General features: G+C 38.8%; 3 protein-coding genes across 3 annotated transcripts; 2 read left to right on the top strand and 1 right to left on the bottom strand.

The window, feature by feature from the left end:
* The first annotated feature begins 1,348 nt into the window (after positions 1 to 1,348).
* On the top strand, positions 1,349 to 7,157 carry LOC111330702 (charged multivesicular body protein 4b). Its single transcript, XM_022935608.2, has 5 exons — positions 1,349 to 1,675; positions 1,798 to 1,975; positions 3,164 to 3,278; positions 4,661 to 4,781; positions 5,854 to 7,157. Exons 1-5 carry the CDS (start codon positions 1,504 to 1,506, stop codon positions 5,919 to 5,921), a joined length of 654 nt encoding a protein of 217 aa, XP_022791343.2. The 5' UTR covers positions 1,349 to 1,503; the 3' UTR covers positions 5,922 to 7,157.
* Positions 7,158 to 7,500: 343 nt separating this feature from the next.
* On the bottom strand, positions 7,501 to 9,765 carry LOC111330694 (6-phosphogluconolactonase). The gene has a single exon (XM_022935598.2). The coding sequence runs from the start codon at positions 9,743 to 9,745 to the stop codon at positions 9,029 to 9,031; it is 717 nt and encodes a 238-aa protein (XP_022791333.1). The 5' UTR covers positions 9,746 to 9,765; the 3' UTR covers positions 7,501 to 9,028.
* Positions 9,766 to 17,855: 8,090 nt separating this feature from the next.
* LOC111330676 (uncharacterized) lies at positions 17,856 to 20,491 on the top strand. The gene has a single exon (XM_022935576.2). It carries the CDS (start codon positions 17,968 to 17,970, stop codon positions 19,534 to 19,536), a length of 1,569 nt encoding a protein of 522 aa, XP_022791311.1. The 5' UTR covers positions 17,856 to 17,967; the 3' UTR covers positions 19,537 to 20,491.
* The last annotated feature ends 1,599 nt before the right edge of the window (positions 20,492 to 22,090 follow it).

The raw sequence follows: 22,090 nt of genomic DNA on the forward strand, positions 1-22,090 counted from the left end.
AAATACGGCCTGAAAAAAAAAAAATTCAGGCCGGCCTGTACGAGATTTGAACCCATTACCTCGAATGGAAAGCGTTTGTTACTGCATTAGTTTCAGTTTACTTCACCTTGGTCGTGGTTGATGATCGAGAAAACTTGCGCCACATTTTAACCACTATGATACAAGACTAAAGCCAATCGCAGCTTAAGTCTTCCGCGCCGTTTTCCCGCGTTCGTATCTATAACATATTTACCTTACTGAATTTCTTATTGGGTCTCTGTCGTAGTATTTTTTATTTCTTTACAAGATAAGAGTTACTCATCTCATGTTACAAAGTAAAACGTTTAAAGAGTAGTCAAAAGGTAAAATATAGGAAAACCATGTAAAATAATTGTATGACATTTGCCTTTATTTTGATCGTCCCTTAGTTATTTCTTGGATTTCATTTATGATAGTCAATCGAGAGGTGTTTCGTATAGTTTCTATTATTTATGTCTTGAAAGGTCTTGATTATTTTGATATGTGTCCCATCATTTCAGTTTTCATATTTTAGTAAGAAGTTTGAAAGTCATCGCAGGGCCTAATGGTCCACCACATTTGATTCCTCACTTCTTCACTGGAAACATCCTGTCTTCTGTTGATACTTAGAATCTTGCGATTAGTGAAAGAAGCCTTCATTTGGAATGGGAATGCAAGACAAGCGAAGAGGTTTTTCCAGGACCATGTAGCCCCTCGATAGCTACCCACCCCCTTCCGTAGGCCCCTCCAAACTTAGTAAATATCGAAATCATACTCTACAGGCTCGAAATGCCATGCTTTTGCATGAAATTGGGAGGAGGGGGACTGAATTTTCTATGCTAATATAATCAATTTGAACCACAGGGGGGGGGCTTATGGTATTGAGACCGAGTATAGCCATACGGTTATTGATTTCTAACATTCACAGTGATTTGCAACCCTGACGAACTGGGCTTGACTGTTCAAGTGTTTCTTAGGTAATGCAATTTGTAACTCTCTATTCCCACAATCCTTTTGCTTGACTTGTCTTTCATCTTCTGTTTTGTTCTAAATGATTTGATGAGTTTTCGTTACGGTCGATTCCTTTTCTCCACCGACGTAATTCCCTATTAAATTGGTGGGACGTCATGGAGGCAGGCCGTCCTGAAAAACCCGTAAATCACTAAAAACAACACAGAAAACAAGAGATGAGTTAACATAACTCATCTGATTGCCAGGAGGGCTGTTAACAAGTTTCAAAAAAAAAAAAATTGAAAGAAAATAACTCATAGCACCCGACACATGAAATTTCGAGGAACACCTCTGACCCAGACCTTCGCAGTCCAGTTGCCTGGTTACTAAGCCAACAAACAAGGCTATGACGTGAATTCCCTAATTTTAGGCCTTACAAAGACGAGCGAATTAGTGGAGTGTTTCCAACTAGATGTGAGAGAGATTTTACTTCATATCGCCGCTTTAAGACTGTTCTATTACCCTTTTAAGTAGTTAGATAATCAGCAAATCAAGATGTGGAAGATTTTTGGTGGAAAAAGTAAGGAGCAACCGCCAACAACTCAGGAGGCGATTCAGAAATTGCGATCCACAGAGGATATGTTGACGAAAAAGAGTGAATTTTTAGAAAAGAAAATCGACGGAGAGACAGAAACAGCAAGAAAACTTGCTTCAAAAAACAAGAGAGGTGAGAACAGAGTGTGTATCCGTGGCTATGCGTTTATTTGCTTTCTCTCCGTGACTCGTAAGACGACATGCCATTAGATTTAAGGTTGCTGACATAGTTGTATGTTTGATGACAAATTGTAGCTGCTCTTATGGCATTGAAGAGGAAGAAACGACTCGAAAAACAACTGCAGCAAATCGATGGAACATTGTCTACGATTGAGTTTCAAAGAGAGGCGCTGGAGAATGCTAACACTAACACCGAAGTGCTTAAAAATATGTCGTATGCTGCAAAAGCATTGAAATCTGCTCATCAGCAACTGTGAGTTTATTTTTAAAATATTTTGTGGGTCAAGGACCCTTTCACGTCCAACATGTAAACAGCAATTCTTCACACTGCCTACCATTTACCTTTCTTGTGATATTTGCTCTAGGAATTTGTTGTTTAATCAAACAATATCCTTTGAATGTTTGTGTACTTCCACTTTCTAGCCCCACTGCTCGAAAATACCCATATATTGGAAAGAGAACATCCCTTTTGGTCATTCCTGGGATTGAAAGGGCAATGGCAGACCAGCTCTTGCAAGTGAAAAAAAATAACTCCCCATTTCATTTGTCTAACTAATTGAAGATTTCTTTGTTAACTACTTTTACTGAACAACAAGGTAACAAAGTTAACCATGAAACTGAAAAGAACACCCACATTAAGGGTTATTGGAAGAGAGAACAAACACTTCATAGTGGTATCATTAAATTGTGGTACCAAAAGACAGACTAGAACGGCAGGCATGTGGTTTTGAAGGCCTGGATAGCATCTTGTACCCAGGAAGTCCTTGGAAAATTAATTCTCTTACAGTCACATTTTCCTGCATTTTGCTGTCAATTGAAATTTATGATGCACTGTTTTTCCTCCCAGTCAACCAATTTGTTGCATGTATATTGAAAGTGTTATGATATTTGTGCAAAGGTCACAAGTGGGTAGCTAGCACATTACCAGCAGGTAGATCTCCTACCTGTTACCCAGCTGCTATTGAAACCCTTGCTTTAAGTTGCATTTATGCCAAGGGTTTGTTTTTTCTCATCATGAGGCTTCAAAAACTTTGGGCTATAGTTAGATGTGATCAGAGTTTTGGCTTGTCGGTGCCAATCCAATTACTTTTAATGAAGTTTACAAAACTTATCTAACCCGTACACAACTACACAAGACATTTTACTATTGGGAAACAGAGGTCAAAGATCGAGGTATTACTTGACTGATTTGTGTATAAGAACTCCTCGTGCCTGGACAAGGTAGTTGGAGTATTGTTTTATTACATTTGTAAACTCTTTCTAAATCTGTATAAAAACTAGTAGATAATTTCAAGTTGTCAAACATTTTCCCTAAGGATTTTTAATAAATAATAAGAAGTCATTTGTTATCAGAGGTGCTATGCCATGTGATGCTCCCATGTGTGACCAAAATTTCTCCACCTTCCTTTTTTTATCTGTGATATTTTCTTTGTCTCGGTAGTGATGTTGATGATGTGCATGAAATGATGGATGACATTCAGGAGCAGACAGAACTTGCAGATGAAATATCTAGAGCCATATCAGAACCAGCAGGCTTTGGAATGGACATTGATGAGGCATGTACCTAACATTATGCAGATTGCAAGATGTACACTTCTACAAATTTACTAATTTCCTAACTTTAATTTGAATGTGAATTTAGGTTTTTGAAATCACTATGATTTTTTTTTTTGTTGGTTTGAGAGTGCATGCAGATTGCCTAATGAGTAAAATTCGATCCAATTTATTGCAAATTTGATGAAAATGGTTAAACATTAACAATTTACATAAGATATTTTGGATAAATTTTGAGTATAATGCCCTGATTATTTGAAATGGCTTGTTTTGCCAGAGCACATAAGCAGAGTAAACTAGGAAAATGCCCAATTTCAGATTTTTGTAACTGCTGCATGTTAACAAATTTGACCTCGTAAACATTCTATACACCTGTGTTTTAAACACCAACTACTCTGAGACAGATAATAACAACAATAGTGTTGCTCCTGTGAAAGGATTAGGCATTTAATTTAAAAGTAATACTAGTAAACATGTAAAGCAATAACAAGAAGTATTAATTGTTATTGAGCTGTTTGTATTTACAAGTATGATGACAAGATTTTTTTTTGTGAAAATGTTCACTTTGAACTTACTCACTAGAGAGTGTAGTAACACCTTTTTGCTGAATGGCAAAATCTGGTCATATAAAGGAAGACTACCTCAGCAGTACTGCTTACCTTAACACGGGTTTCAGTAACATTTTACAAGTAATTACTGATTGCTTAATAGGCAGCTATGAACTTTAAAGAGGCTGTTAAACTCCTATTAATAAAACCTCAAGAGAGGGGTGAACTGTTCATTGATATCGTTGTCAGTGACAATCTCTTGTTCACCTGTTATTCCCTTTGCATGATGTACTTAGCTTTAAAAACCTCCTGTAACTCATGCGTAGCCTTGACAAGGTTGTTTAATACATGCTTAAATTTTGTCAGTCGTGGCTAGAAAGGCGCTCTGCAAATGAATAACTAGTTGCATCCTGAGTAGCTTCTCACGTTTACACTCTGTGCAGACATTGTGATTTAGCAGAAGTCTATCCACTATTTTCCAAAAACATATAACTTTTCTTTCTTTGGTACTAGTGCAGAACAAACAAAGCAGCGATCAGCTGCTACTAGCTGGAAACTTCATGGGTAAATTTTATGCTCGCTTTTTTATTAGCCCAATGAAAACAATAACTATGTGGTGATTGTCTAGTGGCCTGTTTAAACAAACAAATTGAAAGGATTGAAGTTCAAAAGTAAGCAGCCATTCATGGGGAGGAATGTAGTGTGACAAGTCTAACAACAGCTGCAAAGGAGACGGGTAACAGGCAGTACTTTAGAAGAAAGTATTTGCCTGTCTTTGTAGGTGATGTCAGTTCAAACTTGACTCTAAATTTTTGTCAATGTTTTATCCCATGTAGGATGAATTGATGAATGAACTTGAAGAACTTGAACAAGAGGGACTGGATGAACAATTGCTAGAGGTTGGTGGAACAAGCAATCTGCCAAAGGTTCCTGATACAGAGCTTCCAGCTGCTCCAGGTAGTTTCATTGCTTATATATTCTGAGTTCTCCATGTCCTCCTAGGGGAAACAAACCAGATTTTATCTCAATGATCCTTTTTAATAATAAGATTAAATAATAAAATTGCAGCTGAAATGAAACACTAATGAAATATCTGAAACACTAATGAAACAGTTTTGACATAAAGAACAATACTCTTGAATACAATGATTTGTGAATAATGCTGGGAAAGCACCTGAAATATGAAAACCAAACAATAGGTACAGGGGAATTTGTAGCTGTAATAATAATAATAATCTTTATTGAGGAAACTTTTTCATGTACATGTGGTTTTTGAAAAGGACCTTGAAAATTAAGATTAAGAACTAATATATCTAGGAAGACTAAGAATATAAAATTTATAAAACACTTAAATTAGAAAATTATAAACCTGTCGTTTAAAAATTTGGCAGTCTCGTGTCATCTCGTATAACTTACAAGTTATGTTGAAATTAAGCCAGTAATATTGCATTCCTAGTACTTCCATTCAATTCTTAATGTTATTTTGAAACTAGAATTGACTTTCTTCATGACAGCTTAGTAGCTTAGTGATTGAAAGACTTTGTTATGGATTGTTTAGAGGTACATAGATACTTGATCTGGCTTTACAACAAAAATTGACTTGAAAAACACCACCATAAGTTTTGTTTTGTGGGAGTGTCACTGATAGTATCTACACTTGGGAGAGATCATTTAAATTTGTTTTTCTCTTCACTATTGCCCTTACTTCACTCAGCCAGATTGTATTTTGTGTTCTTCTTTTAGGCAGTTACTGGTAAATCTACCACCTTCAGTACCACTTAACATTGCATAGAATTCTTGAAAATTTCACAGATATAAGGATTGCTCCAACAGTTAAAAGGTTTTTTTTTCTTTTTAATGAGGGAGAATACAGGAGATTTCCTTGAGAGATAAAGCAGAACTTGTTCCTAGGAGAAGATGGTGAAAGATTTAATATGGTGGCCTACATAATAACCCCTTCAACTGACAAGAGAAATAGTCAGATTTGTTTGCAACAACTAAGATTGTCTTTTTTTATTATCATTTTCAGCCAAAGCCAAGACTAAAGCAGTAGCAGAAGATGATGATTTGAGAGAACTTGAGGCGTGGGCCTCTTAGATTCTGTTAGCTTTAATCATTTAAAATTATTTCATGTTTTGTATAGGACAGTCTTGTAATCACTCTTTCCAAACTCAACATATCATTTGAGTTGTGATTACTTGCTATATGCATAAGACAGTCAACTATTTTCTCTAACCTTTTTCAGTTTAGGCACTTATAACTAAAGCTCTTGAATTACAATTCCTGGTATGGTATTCTATAGCTTGGCCAAAATCAATGTTTAATGAAATCTTCATTGCAGTGAACACCCTGTAACAATGAACAGAGCGATTAAGCTTGGGTTGAAAACTTGTTTAGGTATATAGCAAGAAAGGTCATAGATGTTTAAATATTGTATATCAATATCTTAAAATGTTTATTTTTCCCAACTGTCAGTAAAAATTAATGGGTTGATACCATTTTTCAAATTGATGGAACACCAAGTACATGACTGACTTTTCCTTCCTTATCAATAATGATCTTGATGCCAAGACATTTGTGATCTGTTTGACTAGATACAGAGTTTCTCCCACTATTAATTCCTTGTTCACTACTCTCTTCTTGAATAAACAACACTGACAAACAAAATAAAAACTGGTTGACATCCAATGCCTTCTAGCACAGTGTTATCCATGAACTCAACAGTAACCCCACTGCTTACCTCATAACTGCACTCTTTACCTTTGGGTGATGAGCAGAAGAATGCAAGCTTATAAGGAGATAAAGAGTGGTCATGTCATAAACATTACCCAAAAGCTTCACTACTTCTTGCCAGCATGAATATTTTACCGATCTAACCTCTATAACAATAATTAGGAGTGTGTGGTATTGGCATAGGCCCATCCTTATTCAGGAGTGCATAGGAATGAGCCACTGGTGGTAATGTTATTAAATTATTTTTAATTCCTGTGTCAAGGATTAATTCAAGGCTGTCCATATACATATACATGTGGTAATGTTACTCCTGTTGAAATCTAGGTGTACATCTGTTTTCAAGGGAAGCAGTTGTACGTGTTTTTTTTAATAAGGGTTAAAAGATGGGTTGAACCTGTAGCAAATATTACATCATAAATTTATTTTACCAAGCACTGTTTTTAAGGTTGACCGATCAAAAGAAACTATTTCGTGTACAAGTTGTAATTAATTATAGTTTGGTTTGAAATTAGCCATCAACACACTGAAGATGTTAACATAATAGTTTGTAATTTCTAGATTTTTGCACCCATTAGTGGAAATTAAAAGATTTTAAATGAATTCTGTTTTGCACAGGTGATAATCAGTTGCACACTCAGTATTTATGTAACTAATTTCTTCCAAAGATGTCTGTAATAAAAGCATCTGAATTTGTTGACTTTAACCAACAGCTGCATCATTTGATGTAGTTTTGTAAATTTTGAAAGCTTCTCTCCAATAAAGTGGCAGGAATTTGGATAAGTTAAACTACAAAATAGGAAAGTATCAAGTGGGATGTTAATGTTTTAAATAATTTGAGTTGTACGTGTACTTAATTTATTCTAAGTCTGTTTTACTAGCCAAAACTACATGCCTGTGATGCCAAAATGAACCCTAAAATTTGCTAGACAAATATTGAGAAGAGTTTCCAGAAAATTAATATTTTACTCATCAAGCTCTGAGATTTAAATATCACACATTATTATTATCAAGCCAGCAGTAACTAATTCCTTAGCCTACCACGTGTTCCATCATTTTATCAAATACTAAGATGCTGAGAAAGGATGTTGCAAATAAAACAAAGTCTGATTACCGAAACTCTCTAACTTCTAGGAGTCACTAGCATTTAATTTTTCCTTTAATATCACCCATGATTTAAATGCTACGGTCATGACAATGAAAGACATGTATGCCCTGTTCTTATGGAATGCTCAGCCAGCTGAATTACGTGATATACAATCATTTTCAATTTTTAAATGAAAGCTGAAAACTTATTTATTTCGTGCAGCTTTCTCAAAGTACCCTGTCTGACAATTACTTTTATTAGTATTACTAATTAAGTTCCTTATGAAGATCTTTATTCCTAATTAAGATCCTTATTATGGTTATTCCATATTATTCTTATTTTTAACATACATTGTTAATATTGATGTACATGTAATTAGTTTTATAAATTTGAATTTACTGTAGTATTCTAAGTTGTTAGGCGCTGTTGATCAATGAATGAAAATAGCGCTCTAGAAGTTATTAAATTAAATTAAACTAGTGAATCCCTTCACTGAACAATAGAAAATATGCAGAGTTCCATATGGAGATTATACATACTGATGGTTTATGATTATTTAACACTAGCATCAGATTGCAAATTCTCCATATTGTTCTTTTTATGTGTGCTAAGGTATTAGCAAGAAGAATTCACTAAATAATCAAGAGCTTCTTGACATAGCAGTCATTTCCTTTATACTTGTGATACCGTTGGGAGAAACTAAAGGCTAATCACTCTTAGCGGTTAAAGGGTGAATGCACTGATCCACAAGACCAGTCGTGGTACCTTGTTAAAATGATGGACGTATTTAACTAAAGCAAATTGCTAGATCAAAAGGCTTCCAATCAAACCCTACTATCATTAAGTTGCCTGATTGTCTTACTACAAAACAAAATTAGATCCACCAAGATGAGGGGGAGGGGGGGGGGGGAAGTGGGTAAGCCAGAAGTGGAACGGGATATCATTAAGAAGTCAAGACTCGAGATAAAACTTGAGCAATTAAGTGAAAATGAAGACCACTTTAACATGGAAATTAGGAGCTAGAGGCTCCACCACCAAGAACTTCTAAATTTGTTCCAAAGGTCGCCTTTTGGATTGGCAAACTTTGTGCACATTAGGTATCTCTCAACTGTTTATGACCAAAAAAAGCTAAATTTTTTGCACAGTGTCCTCAACAAAAGGCTTTTGTGTCCTAATTTAGGCAAGGAAAATTTTTTTCTTAGTTGAACAGTTTGGCATCCTTGACGTGTCCCCTCTAGCCATCACTACCAAACACCTCCTACCTGGTTCACATGGCGTAAGAACGGACCCACAGATAAGATATCAGCTAACTACACTTCCTACATAACAACTATTTTATTGCCTTAAATTGCATTAGAGAAAACTTAAGCAAGGAATCTATCATTGTTCAAGTCCTTTTCAAAAGACTAGCCGCAGCATCATCAACAAACCAGTGCAGTTCACCATTGGCTGGCTTCACTCTTGCCGCTGGGAGCAGCTCTCCGCTGTCGCCCTCTAACACTTGCTGAAGAACACTGGCCTTGCCAGCTCCTGTACTCACAAACACTACGCATTTGGCCGCATTTATGATTGGATAGGTTAGTGTGATCCGACAGGGAGGCGGCTTAGGTGAATCAGAAATCGGTGCTACAAGACGAGATGTTTCTTCCAGCAAAGTATGGGCAGGGAAGAGAGAACAGGTGTGTCCATCTGGCCCCATTCCCAACAGAAGCATGTCGAGGGAAGGGATTTGATCGCTAGAGTACCAGCTCTTTAGACGAGATTCATAATCTTTCGCAGCCTCTTCCAATGCAATACCAGGATTGATGACTAATACCTCTCCTACAGAAGCTTTATCTAAAAAATGCTGCTTTACTGCTTGATAATTGCTGTCGGGGTCTGATATTGGCACGTACCGCTCGTCGCAAAAGAATACTCGCCACTTGGAAAAGTCGATCTGTTGCGACAACAACCCTGGGGAAACGATCTTCGGGAGACTTCCTCCTGAAAATCCCACTGTAAAAAATCCATGGTCTTTGATAGCTTCTGATGACTTTTGGGCGACCAAGGAACAAACTTCGCGCCTCAAATCTGCTTCGTTTGCAAAGTAATGCTTCGCCGCCATGTTGGAAAGGAACTGGAACATGACAGTCAGGGGAGGGGTGGAGTCAAGAGTTACGCTTGACTGTCACGCCATGAATGCTTTTCTGAGTGCGAGTGGACATTGAACGGGAAGAGGAAAAAATGAAAGAGACGAGTGTATTTAAATCATATAATTTTAACTAAGAATAAGTAAACTTTGACATGAAATACGTGTAACTGAAAAAGTGAGATATCTTTAGGTGATTCCGCTCTGCTCCAAATTTCTAGCAGTACGAACCCGACCAAGGACTCAAACAGATCTTTGGGGAAGAATTTCTTAAACTGTTGGTAGTCTGTTTTGCTCTCGAGTAAGGAAAAGAAGTGCCTTCTCGACACGAAGCGAAAATTTTGGAAGAAAATGGATTGGGATCATGGACGAGACATGGAAAAGAAAGGGCGTGTCTCTGGTGCGTCACCATCCAGCCCCCTCTCAGGGCTAAGCTAAAGGGGCACTGAGGAGCCCACACCCTTTGTAAGATTTTTTCTTATTTAAATCAGCATCATACAGGCGCGCGAAAACGTACAAATCTTCACGACATTAATCTTTTCCGATGTTAGACACTCCATTATCTCCACAAGAATTCAAGCCCACTGATGCACATTGTCAGGAGCCCATTACCCGGAGCTTCCATCTCAGTTGTACCCTTGAGTCAACCCTGTCCCCTATCTTTTTAGTTTTAGAACTGAGATATTTGCGGGGGTTCTTTAACCTTTCCGCAATAATTTCGTGCGACCACCAAGTGACACAATAGAGACGACAGCTCTCCTATGATTGGCTATTATAAAAACACCCGCGAAAACCGTCGTGGGAGGTGCTTCTAAACTAGAAAGATACGGGACAGGGTTGGCTCAGAGGGTCAGTATGGAAGATGGAAGCTCCGGGTAATGGGCTCCTGACATTGTAGAGGAGAGGTGTAAGCAAGTTCATCTAAGGTGTTTAGAGAGTCGTAACTAAGACCCTCTCCCTCTTTTTTAGAGCCCTTACTTTCTTTCACGTCCTTACAAGCGTCTACTACAGGTAGTCTAAGAATTTCTCATACAAATTGACGCATGTTTGCGCCATATAAGTGAATGCCAACGGCTACCTTGTCTTCCCTGCCTTCTGTGTATGCATTATCCTTGATCTGCCAGACGCTTCAGTGATTTTTTTCCATTACAATCATTACACGCACATCTTAATTGACTACCAATTGATTGTTTGCTTACAATTCTGGCGGAAGTTCGATGAACTTGGTTATTTTTGTTTGGGAGTAAATATGAGATGCTTTAGAAACCTTTTTACCTTGACATACTTTTCTATCAGAATCCTTCCTAATGGGTGGCCTTAGCGGCGACGGCTTGGCCATAGTGACTTACCAAATCCGTATAAATAGTTGCCATGTCTACTATGATGGAGGATCAGATTGGTGAGTAATCCCTGATTTTCAGGTGTTGGAAAGGTAGCCCTGAGATAAAAAGTCTTTTTAGGTAACTTGTCCCGTGTTTTACCAACTCGGCGAGAAAATTTGGAATTGAAAACCTCCACGCACGGTGGTAAGGTATAAATAGAGAAACTAGTAAATGTGTCAGACCTCCGTGATAGTAGGCGTTCATTTTAAGCCTCTTCGTTTTCAATATCGGAACGTTCCTGGCAGTGATGGTAATGGTACTATGGTAACTTTACAACTAAAGAGTGAAAAGCGTGAAAATTTCACACTAGTTCTGCAATACTTTCTGCATATTCTGAAGACTATACTCGGGTAAACATCTTCACTTCTAGTTTTGGTAAGTGATATTTAACATCTTTAAAAGCGCGTGTCTTTGATGGCCTTAGTTGTGAAGGATAAATTAATGTCTTCGAAACCGAGTCTAATTCCTAAAGTTCTGTCATTGGTGCTCGCTGGGCAGAAAAGAGATCAAAACAATCAGTAGCTCCACTGAATCTGGAATATACGATTATTCCATTCAAATGTAACATCAATTTGGTGCCGCAACTTAAGTCCGGTTCGCTCTTTACAAGCCGTAGTGTTGAAAAGCAACCTCGTTCCCAGGGCTTTTTCCGCCAAAATATTAAAAAAGGGAAAAGCCCTGGGAACGAGGTTGGTTGAAAAGGAAAAGACAAGTTTAGCTCAATGCCTATTTCTTTGACGAAAAAAAATCTGATCCGCTTATTTGATATTTCAAAAACAACGTTTGACCCAGTGGCAGTATGTCTAGAAAGACTAAATATGATTTTTTTTTCTTGTATGTGAGCTGAAAGTGAATAATTTTGCTCTGCCTTTTTTTTTTACTCTTCTTTTTTTTAGAAAAAACCAGGAAAGATTTATTACTCGACGTTTCGGGGTCATCGTGACTCCATTATCAAGAGACTAGTTTAAAAACATGCAAATAAGGAAAGGTACAAGAATAGCATAAATTAGACTGAACGGCTTAAATAAACACCTTGGCGCGGATGGAATCCGTTTGCACGTTCAGTGTTGGCTTACGCATGCGAATATACAACATTTCATTAACAAGGCAATCAAATTTGCCGTTACATTTCGTGATGACGTTGAATTGCTCGATCAAGCGTTCAGGCATTTCACTATTGTGCTGGAGGTGGTAGTGTTTGTAGATAGAAGATGATTTCCTTTTGTGCCCTTCTACGCGCTCGTGTAAGTGACCACGAGTATAGCCCACATACCCTGCATCACACAGGTTACATTTAAATTCATAAACGATACATTGTTGGTTAACAATAGGGGGCTTAATTTCGTGTTGCTTAAGCTGTTGATCGAGCTTAGGGCTAACGAACACTGGTTGGACAGTCACGCTTAACTTCGAGCTTAGACTGTTCAGTTGTTGTTTAACATGATTAGCTGACGACTGGTCCTTGAAGGGTAACATTAATCTCACAGTCTCCGATGGTACGTCTGGTGATGGACAGGGTTCTGCAGATGAAATCCTTCTCTCAACGAACCGCTTGATTGTAGTTTCAACCAGTGGCTTTGGGTATTTCAAGTTATGAAAAACCCCTCTAAGGCGGTCACATTCCTCGGAGAAGAAAGACCAGTTAGAAGATAATCGATAAGCGCGATCCACCATGGTGTTAACTAGGCTGCGCTTGTACTTAATGTCAACATGACTCTGGAAATGCAGAAGGAGACCCGTGTTGGTTCTTTTGATGTAGACCTTGCTCTCAATCTTTGGTGCACGGTTAAGCAGTTCAGTTCCTAGAAAGGGAAGGGATCCTTCCCGTTCGACTTCCATGGTAAACTGGAGGGAGGGATGGGTAGAGTTAAGGGTGTCTAGAAACTGGCCAGCGGTCGATGACACCCTGACCGTAATGCCTGATAGGGTGACCGCTGGCCAGTTTCTAGACACCCTTAACTCTACCCATCCCTCCCTCCAGTTTACCATGGAAGTCGAACGGGAAGGATCCCTTCCCTTTCTAGGAACTGAACTGCTTAACCGTGCACCAAAGATTGAGAGCAAGGTCTACATCAAAAGAACCAACACGGGTCTCCTTCTGCATTTCCAGAGTCATGTTGACATTAAGTACAAGCGCAGCCTAGTTAACACCATGGTGGATCGCGCTTATCGATTATCTTCTAACTGGTCTTTCTTCTCCGAGGAATGTGACCGCCTTAGAGGGGTTTTTCATAACTTGAAATACCCAAAGCCACTGGTTGAAACTACAATCAAGCGGTTCGTTGAGAGAAGGATTTCATCTGCAGAACCCTGTCCATCACCAGACGTACCATCGGAGACTGTGAGATTAATGTTACCCTTCAAGGACCAGTCGTCAGCTAATCATGTTAAACAACAACTGAACAGTCTAAGCTCGAAGTTAAGCGTGACTGTCCAACCAGTGTTCGTTAGCCCTAAGCTCGATCAACAGCTTAAGCAACACGAAATTAAGCCCCCTATTGTTAACCAACAATGTATCGTTTATGAATTTAAATGTAACCTGTGTGATGCAGGGTATGTGGGCTATACTCGTGGTCACTTACACGAGCGCGTAGAAGGGCACAAAAGGAAATCATCTTCTATCTACAAACACTACCACCTCCAGCACAATAGTGAAATGCCTGAACGCTTGATCGAGCAATTCAACGTCATCACGAAATGTAACGGCAAATTTGATTGCCTTGTTAATGAAATGTTGTATATTCGCATGCGTAAGCCAACACTGAACGTGCAAACGGATTCCATCCGCGCCAAGGTGTTTATTTAAGCCGTTCAGTCTAATTTATGCTATTCTTGTACCTTTCCTTATTTGCATGTTTTTAAACTAGTCTCTTGATAATGGAGTCACGATGACCCCGAAACGTCGAGTAATAAATCTTTCCTGGTTTTTTCTATGCCTTTGCTTTAGCAAATCCCTGCTGATCAAGTGTTCTTTTTTTTAATGTCTTTTTTCTTGCGCGTCCAAATTTTTTTTCTTATTTTTGTTTACCATGTTCACCTTACGAAAAATCGTTTAGTGATACAGCATTATGTTCTCGTAAAATGAAGCTGTAGACTTGAGAAAAAATATCACGCTGAGATTGTCTCCTCTATCATACAACTAAGTCAAGCCACTAATAATTGCTCACCAGTCAATGACAAGAAAAAAAAAACACAATAATGCATCATATTAAACGTGTCAAGTGAGATAATACAACAGTGCTTGTTGTTTTCATAAGTTTTCAAGTCCATTATCACTTTCGTATTTGTTTAGCTGAGCATCATATCTTTAGGCCGGGTTCTCATGATTATTTACCAATCCTAACAACGTCGTAGACGGTCCAGTTCTCTCCAAAGCGCGGCTAACCGACTTGGGCAGGATGGGAGCGAGAAATGATGACTAGGGAGAAATCCCAACCTCGATCCCAGGGCCTTTTCCCTTAGCTGGGGATGGACCTATTCTCGCCCCACCCCTAACTATGGGAAAAGGCCCTGGGAAAGAGGTTGGGAGAAATCCCCTTCTCCAGCCCCTTCTCCTCCTCTAAATAAGCTGCGCTTATTTGGAAGACGACTGGGGACGAGTCAGGGAAATGAGAGGGCAAATCAGGGTGTTGGTGGAAGTCACGTGCAAACGAGTACACTTCGTGATTCATGTTCACGAGTGATGTTTGAAAGTTTTTATAATAAATCGGGCCTTTTAAACATCATCATAAGCTGACCATAAATCACAAACCGCACGAACACGTGAAATCAAATGATTTGTTTTGTTCTTTTTTTTTTTGTTTTTTTTTCACGAGTGACAAAATCGCTTCTATCACAAATTTGTAGGTAATTGGTGCACTTTACTCGAAACAATGACTTTCAAAACTTTGGAAAATCATCGTATTTTTCTTTGAGTTGGTCGTTTCGCGTAATATTTTCCACTGACACATCAAGTTTAATGATTTTCGTATTGTTCTAATGACATGTTAACTTTTACTTCTGAAACATAATTTTTCTTTAAAAGCTTAAATTTCTAGGGAGGAAAGCATGGAAATCTTGGACAGCACTTTGTAACCCATTTATGCATTCGAAGTTGACTAATGCAATCAAGAACGGGATATTTGGCTGAGTTTGTAAAGATCAGGTTCAAATTGCAAAAAAAATAAGGAACAAGACTTATTCGCCAGACGTGTGCATTTTTAATTATTTTCCCTTTTTCTCCGAGGTCATTTCATCGAGAAAATAAAAAGGTTTCTATACATGCAGTGCTTTAATTTGACTCACAGGTGGCTCAGGCCCATGGCAAGAGAACGTAGAACGTATGATGCACGATCCTCGCAGTAGAGAGCGCTATTTAGAACGTAGAACGTAGGTCGAGAAGGCGTGCTACTAGGATAAGGACGAATAAACCGTATAGGCCCAGTCTCCTGCAGGGCTAGGGGTAGGAGACGTTAATTTCCCACGCACGAGATTACTGTGTGGTGGATGTCCTCCCCTGGCGTGGGATGGGTGGGTGTTCACAGGGCCCCATTCAAACTAGCAATCTGTTAAACTGGGCTACCCTGTATGAATATTCGTAAATACATACATACATACAAACATACATCCATACATACATACATACATACATACATACAGTGAAGTAAACGGGAATGCCTAGGGATTGCATTGGAGCTGAGAGTCCTCAACCAAACATTACATGGAGAACTTTCTGCGTTAACCTGTTGGAGCCCTAGGTTCAAATGTTGAGGAGCTTAATATCCAAGGTTGCACCGTGAGACTTCCGGGTTTCTTACCAGTCCAAAATCTAACTCAGTAGTTAAGAGATCAAAAACTTAAGCAGCCTTAAAATGAATGGAGCGAAACAAATATTGACGGCCGCGACTTTAAAAAGAATACATTTATTTACACTAGCTTATTTATCATTGTTTTGGGCGTGTCTTCTCTGCATGAGTTGTTGTTTACGAACTTTGGGCTGAAAACGGAACATTTTCATAATGAACGCTCCCGATCCAATCTGAAAATGAGCCATTATCCTGACAAAATCGAGCTTCAGTATGACATAAGCAATAGCATCTTGTTGAGTTTGGTTGATGTAAGAGTACCCTAACTTTGCAACAATATGTAAATTGTCCAAAAGACGAGCCAAATGAATTGATTAGCTTGTGAAGCACTTGCGGATACTGAGAATAAACTAACTAGTTCACAAGCCTGAGAAGTCCCTAAGTACTAAGTCATTGGAAACATTGACGCAAGGAGCAGAGAACAATTTCCTTCTCCTTGAGGGAGAATTCATCACTCTTATATGACTGTGGTGTGAATAGAGATCTTTGATACCTTATAAGACACGTTGGACGCAGGGGCAGTATGGTGAGTTCGATCACAAGGCGAATACGAGAATAATGAGCTGCGTGTTCTATCAAGTTCAGTCCTCATCAAACCCAAACGAGTCCAAGTTAAGAGACAGCTGAAATATATCTGAAACGTTGCTGTACTCCTATTCCAACTACTTATAATCTACCGACAAAACGACACAGAATTCGAACGCTGAATTTTGATAATGAAGCTGTGGATCAAGCAGTTTTGTAAGTTGAATGTATTAAACACGGCCGATTTATATGTTGTTAAAAGAAATGAGGATAGTAGGTGTGTGATGGCGAAAGTTTTTTCCCGAATGCGCACGCTCGAGTAACCATTGTATTCAGGCAAAAATCCTTAGAATAAACACCTGCAAATTGGAGCTGAAAATTTCCTGGAGCATCCAGTCCGTAGTTCAGCCAAGCAGCTAAATCTTTGACCGTTAAATTTTCATTTGAGCTCTCTATTTCGTTTACAAAATAACAAAAAAAGATATTATTTATGCACTTATCCTTGGTTTACTATAATATCCATTGAAACTTATTTGTGGATTTAAGTTGAGGAACTGATATTTTCAAAATTGTTATCATAACGTCCTGTTTATACAATTCCTATTGTCTAGGTAGTCCTTGTCGCATTCGTCGCGTAGAAATGACAGATAAGACTCGAAAGTTCTGAACTATCTTTAAATTTGGCCTACCACAGTGATATGGAGGCTCAAATTTATGAAGGAAAAACAATTAATAATATCAAACAATTCAGTCGTAAAGACATTGAAGTCTATTGATTGTCTAGAAACGCGGCCTCGGGTAGACTTCCTTTAAACAGCCGTCCTTTGAAATTCTTAACTTTAAGTGAGTCAATTAAAATTTTTTCCTTCACGTTTTTCTCGTTTCTTAATCTTAATTCTGCTTCTACTTAGAATCAAAAACTGATTGCAAAAAGTTGATTTTTTATGCATTTTGGTCTCATTTTACCACACGTTGTGTTTCATTTTCAGGCGTTTGAAGTTTCGGTTTTCTCCGGGTAAACAATGTAGTGACTCGGTGTTTTATTATTTTAATTTGTAACCCTGGTGACTGCCCAGTCTGCCGAGATACTTATTTTCGGTTAGCAACATCTACCTCTTAAGAAAGTCGGCTCGAAAGCAAACAGGACAAATTCAAAGTAATTAGCACATGGGGTAATTAACGGTTTGTGTCATTGTTTTTGCTTTGATCTCGCCTGGCAAAGAGAAGCAAAAGAAGAACTGTTTTGAATTAAACAAGACACAAAAGTATCGAAAGCGAAGTGTATTACCACTTCCGGTCTGTCGCGCATTTAGATTAGGGGGGTTCGCCCCTGCCATACAATTTAGCGGAAACATGCAGGGAAAGTGCCTGCGAAGCAGAAAGTTATCATGTTTGTTACTAAACTTCAATACGTTTTGTCGTCTTGCTACAGGGAAACAGACGGTAAATGTTCAAATTTGACATGGTTGTGATCATAAAGATGAAGGGTCTTCCATGGGAGGCTACGGCGCGAGAAATTAGGCAATTTTACCGAGGGTTGGACATAAGCGAGGATGATATTCATTTAGCTCCAAGCCAAGAAGGAAAGGCATCTGGATTTGCATTTGCATGCTTCAAAAAGGATGATGAAGCGAGGAAGGCTATGTTTAGGAATGGAAATTACGTTGGAAAACGATACATCGAGCTTGTTCTAAGTAGCCAGTCGGAAATGGATAAGATTTTGAGCGAGGGCGTACGATTTCGCCGATTTGAAGGCGAACGCCCTCCTATCAAAGACATCAAATCCCAGACTGAAATTAAGTCGAGGTCGAATGGTTTGAAAGAGAGTTCAAGAAGTAGTCGAGATATTCCTCGGCGATCAAGGAGTCGAAGTCCAATTCGAAACAGCAGTGCGGTTGATGGTTCTAAAAGTCAGAGGGACCATAGTGCTTTGAGTGAGCGACGAGAAACTAAGAAGTTCAGTGAACGTAGTAGTTTGCGAAACGTAAACGTGAGAGGTGTCAATGGACTGTCAACGAAACGAGACGAACAAGACCGGAGGGGACGGGATAAGGAAAAGAGGAGGGATTTTGACAAAAGTGTCGATCGACGACGTCCGCGAAGCTACAGCAAAGATAAGGAAGGAAAGGGAACTCAACGTGAGACCTCTTTTGCCAATGGAAGGCGGGAAATGACGAATGGTTTTAGACGAGTTCTCATGAGCAGTTTAAATAGAAGCCGCCATGACTCAACTAGTCGGGATGGTTCAAAATCCACATGGGTTCATATTACTTCTCTACCTTACAGTGTAACTGAAGATGAGATCGTTCAGTTTTTCTCAGGGCTGAATGTGCTAAATGTTCAGCTTATGTTTCACACATCTGGACCATATGCTGGGAAAAATAATGGAGAGGCGTTTGTGGAGTTCAGGACAGTTGGGGACCGTATACAGGGAGAAGACAGAAACCGTCAGTACCTAAAAAGAAGATCTGTGGGTGTAAAACAATGCAGTCTGGAAGATGTGTTGGCTGCACTGGAGAACAGAGATTCTTGGACACCCCAGGAACCAGCCGTAACTAGGCCCAGCTTCTCTCCAGAGAGTACAATGTATTCTGTAGGGAACATGAACGGGGAAAGTCAAAATCTTTCAGCTGCTGACATGGGTATGGCTAATGTTGTGATGAATTCTCCAGGAAAGATACCTATTCCTCCCAATGAAGTTGGTGGTATGGATGGGCAAGTTAATCCACTGAACCAGCTTGCTGCAGGGGCAAATATAAGTATGAATGATATCCAAGCAGGCTGTGTGATTGGCATGCGTAATTTACCCTCCACAGTTTCTGCTGAGGAGATTTTGGATTTCTTTTATGGGTTCCCAATTATTCCAGACTCCATTCGCATTCACTACCTTGCGCCTGGCCGATCATCTGGGGATGCCATGGTTACATTACCAACAAGTGGGGAAGCTCACAGTGCAATTAAGCAGCTTAACAACAAGCCTGTTGGAAAACGAAAAGTTCAACTATTTTTGGTCTAAAAGAGAGGGGAAGACGTTTCAAAGGATATCTTAGAAGGGATCATGTACACATGTATTTTCGTAAATTGACTAGATTTAGTATTATTTGTAATTCACATGTAAGTTAGTGGGTTTCAAAAGCAGAATAAGGAACATTTTCTCTGGATGCCTTGTAATATTGGTATGGGTTTTCAGTAGTATGAAACAATTTGATGTTGGTCATGATATGAAGAGTCAGTAAACTGTACCTGATTGGATAGCCTGTCTACGAAAGTTAATTTCTGTGGAGAAAATCATATATCTTAATCTGAAATTTTGATTGAGGTAGTTTTGAGAGAGACGATTTTTTTATTTCTATGTGATATAATGTACCATAAATCATTGTAATAGCTTCATCTGATCTTAATCTGCTAGCTGGAACACATTTTTGGTGCCTCTGGTAGTAGTACATAGTTTGCATGATCAGGATCAAGGGCTTGTTTGCTACTCAAGTTTAAAATCCATTGGCTTGAAAATGAGCTTTGGGAGTTATTACATAAGAAGTTGGAACAGACTACACTCAATCAAATATTGGCCAAGTTCAAGTAGTCTGGATTTTTGGTAGTGTCATGGAAAGAGGATTTAGTCAGGAGCTCTTCGTGTTTGCATTGTGTGAGTCAACTAAATGTTTATTGGGAACTGTTTTTGTGATACTTGGACATTTATCCATTCAAATGGAAGTCTGGTCAGAATTCTTCACAACTTGGGTGGAATTTTACCTGTACACGAGTTAGGGTGAGAGTTTTTGGCTCATGTTGTGACAAATTTTTTTTTTTTATCAAGACAAGCAATCCACACGGTTTCTCTGATTCTTTATACATTTGGTAGGTTTGTGAAAAAGCAACCAGTTTAGTAGTTGCATTTTAGAACGTTTTGTAACGATCTTGTTTGTATCACGGCGAAAGTTTGTTATTAAATATTCAAACAAGCGACCAAATGATCTCTAGCCCGCTGTTCGTGATGCAAATCATATCAACTTCGACAAGAGTTATCTCGAGAAAGTAATTATTCCTCGTGGTTATGCCTCAGTGAACTCAGCTATTTGTGATTGCCGTTTATATTTAACCACTGCAGTAGAAGATTTATTGACAGATACCGCTTCATTTGGATGACAAAGCTTGAGGCGATTCAACCATGTAGATTTTCTGCAAAATCATCTTACAGACTAAAGGGGTTGGCGTCATTTCTCTGGCGACAGTGGAGGGTTTTGACAGCAGGCATTGTTTTGGAGCCTAAATCATTCTGCCCTCTGGCTCTGTCTATTAATAACTCACATGATTGTCACGCAAGGAAACGGCAGTTGGCACGCAATCTTTCATTTGTTCTAATTCACTGGGCATGGGTGCCTTTCAATTTAGAGATCGTTTGCCAAGCGTGCGACGCCCCTGTGTTAGTGGTTTTTGTTTAATTATATTTTATCACATTCCACTAAAAAGCACAGAGGGGAAACTTAAAACAGAACTTGACAGAACTTACCCTGTCATCTGTGGAATTTAGGTTAGCCGACAATGTGACAGGCAACGAATTTCAAAACAGGTCATACCCGTGTGACGGCGTTTGAAATATAAGAGCAAGTGATTCTTGCTGAAGAAATAATCAACAGATTCAATACCTTTTAAATAGAGTTCTAAACTTAATAACACCCCAGAAATAATGGTACAAGTTTCAGAATTCAGACGAGGGATTCCAAGTTGGTTAATGATGTGGCCTGTTCCAGAGGAGTTTCCTTCATCTATCCCAGCAAACAAATCAGTTGTATGTGAACTGAGCGTGTTCTTTTCCACACAAAAAATGAACAATTTTCTTTTATTGTTCGTAGTTAAAAACCCTACATGCGGTTTCATTTATTGGAACGAACGAAAACGTAGGTAGTGGGTAGTATTGCTACTTGTTTGACGGATAATAGCCAATCTTTTGAGAGAATATCAATCCTTATGGCCGGTACAAGACCAAAGAATCTTCGATTCTATGAACTAATACTAAGAAATAATTATATTCTCTTCAAATACGATTAACCTGGATTCTGACAAACAGCACTGTTCAATTTTGGAAGGGGGTTCCCCTTTTGTTCACTTTGCGGAGAATGAATCTTTGTCGAAACCGAAAGGTCTTGAACTTGTCATGATACAGATGTTAACTTTATTACAGTCTGCAAACCGCCATCTCAAAACAGCAATAGTGAGAAATCTGAATCGAAATGAAACTGGCTTTAAAAAAAGAAAGGAAAGAAAATTAATTTGGTTTGGTATTGCTTCGCAGCAACTTACTAAACTCTCCAAATTCCTGCCTTGTATCAATCCGAAACACCTCGGGAATCTGAGCGGTCACTAATACATTCAGTTCAGGTATGTTCTAAAACCTTAAAATAAAGTACGACGAAGGCACTTCCAACGGTACGTACAGCGGATAACGCCATGTCATCTAGGATTACATCATTCCATATTATATTTAAGCCTACGTTTTATACAGTGGAACCTCGATTTAACGAACCTCTACAGGACCTCTACAAGTCCTCGGTATAACGAACGATACTTCA

The sequence above is a fragment of the Stylophora pistillata genome, chromosome 3 (assembly GCF_964205215.1).
Source record: "Stylophora pistillata chromosome 3, jaStyPist1.2, whole genome shotgun sequence".
In the NCBI taxonomy this organism is placed as follows: Eukaryota; Metazoa; Cnidaria; class Anthozoa; order Scleractinia; family Pocilloporidae; genus Stylophora; species Stylophora pistillata.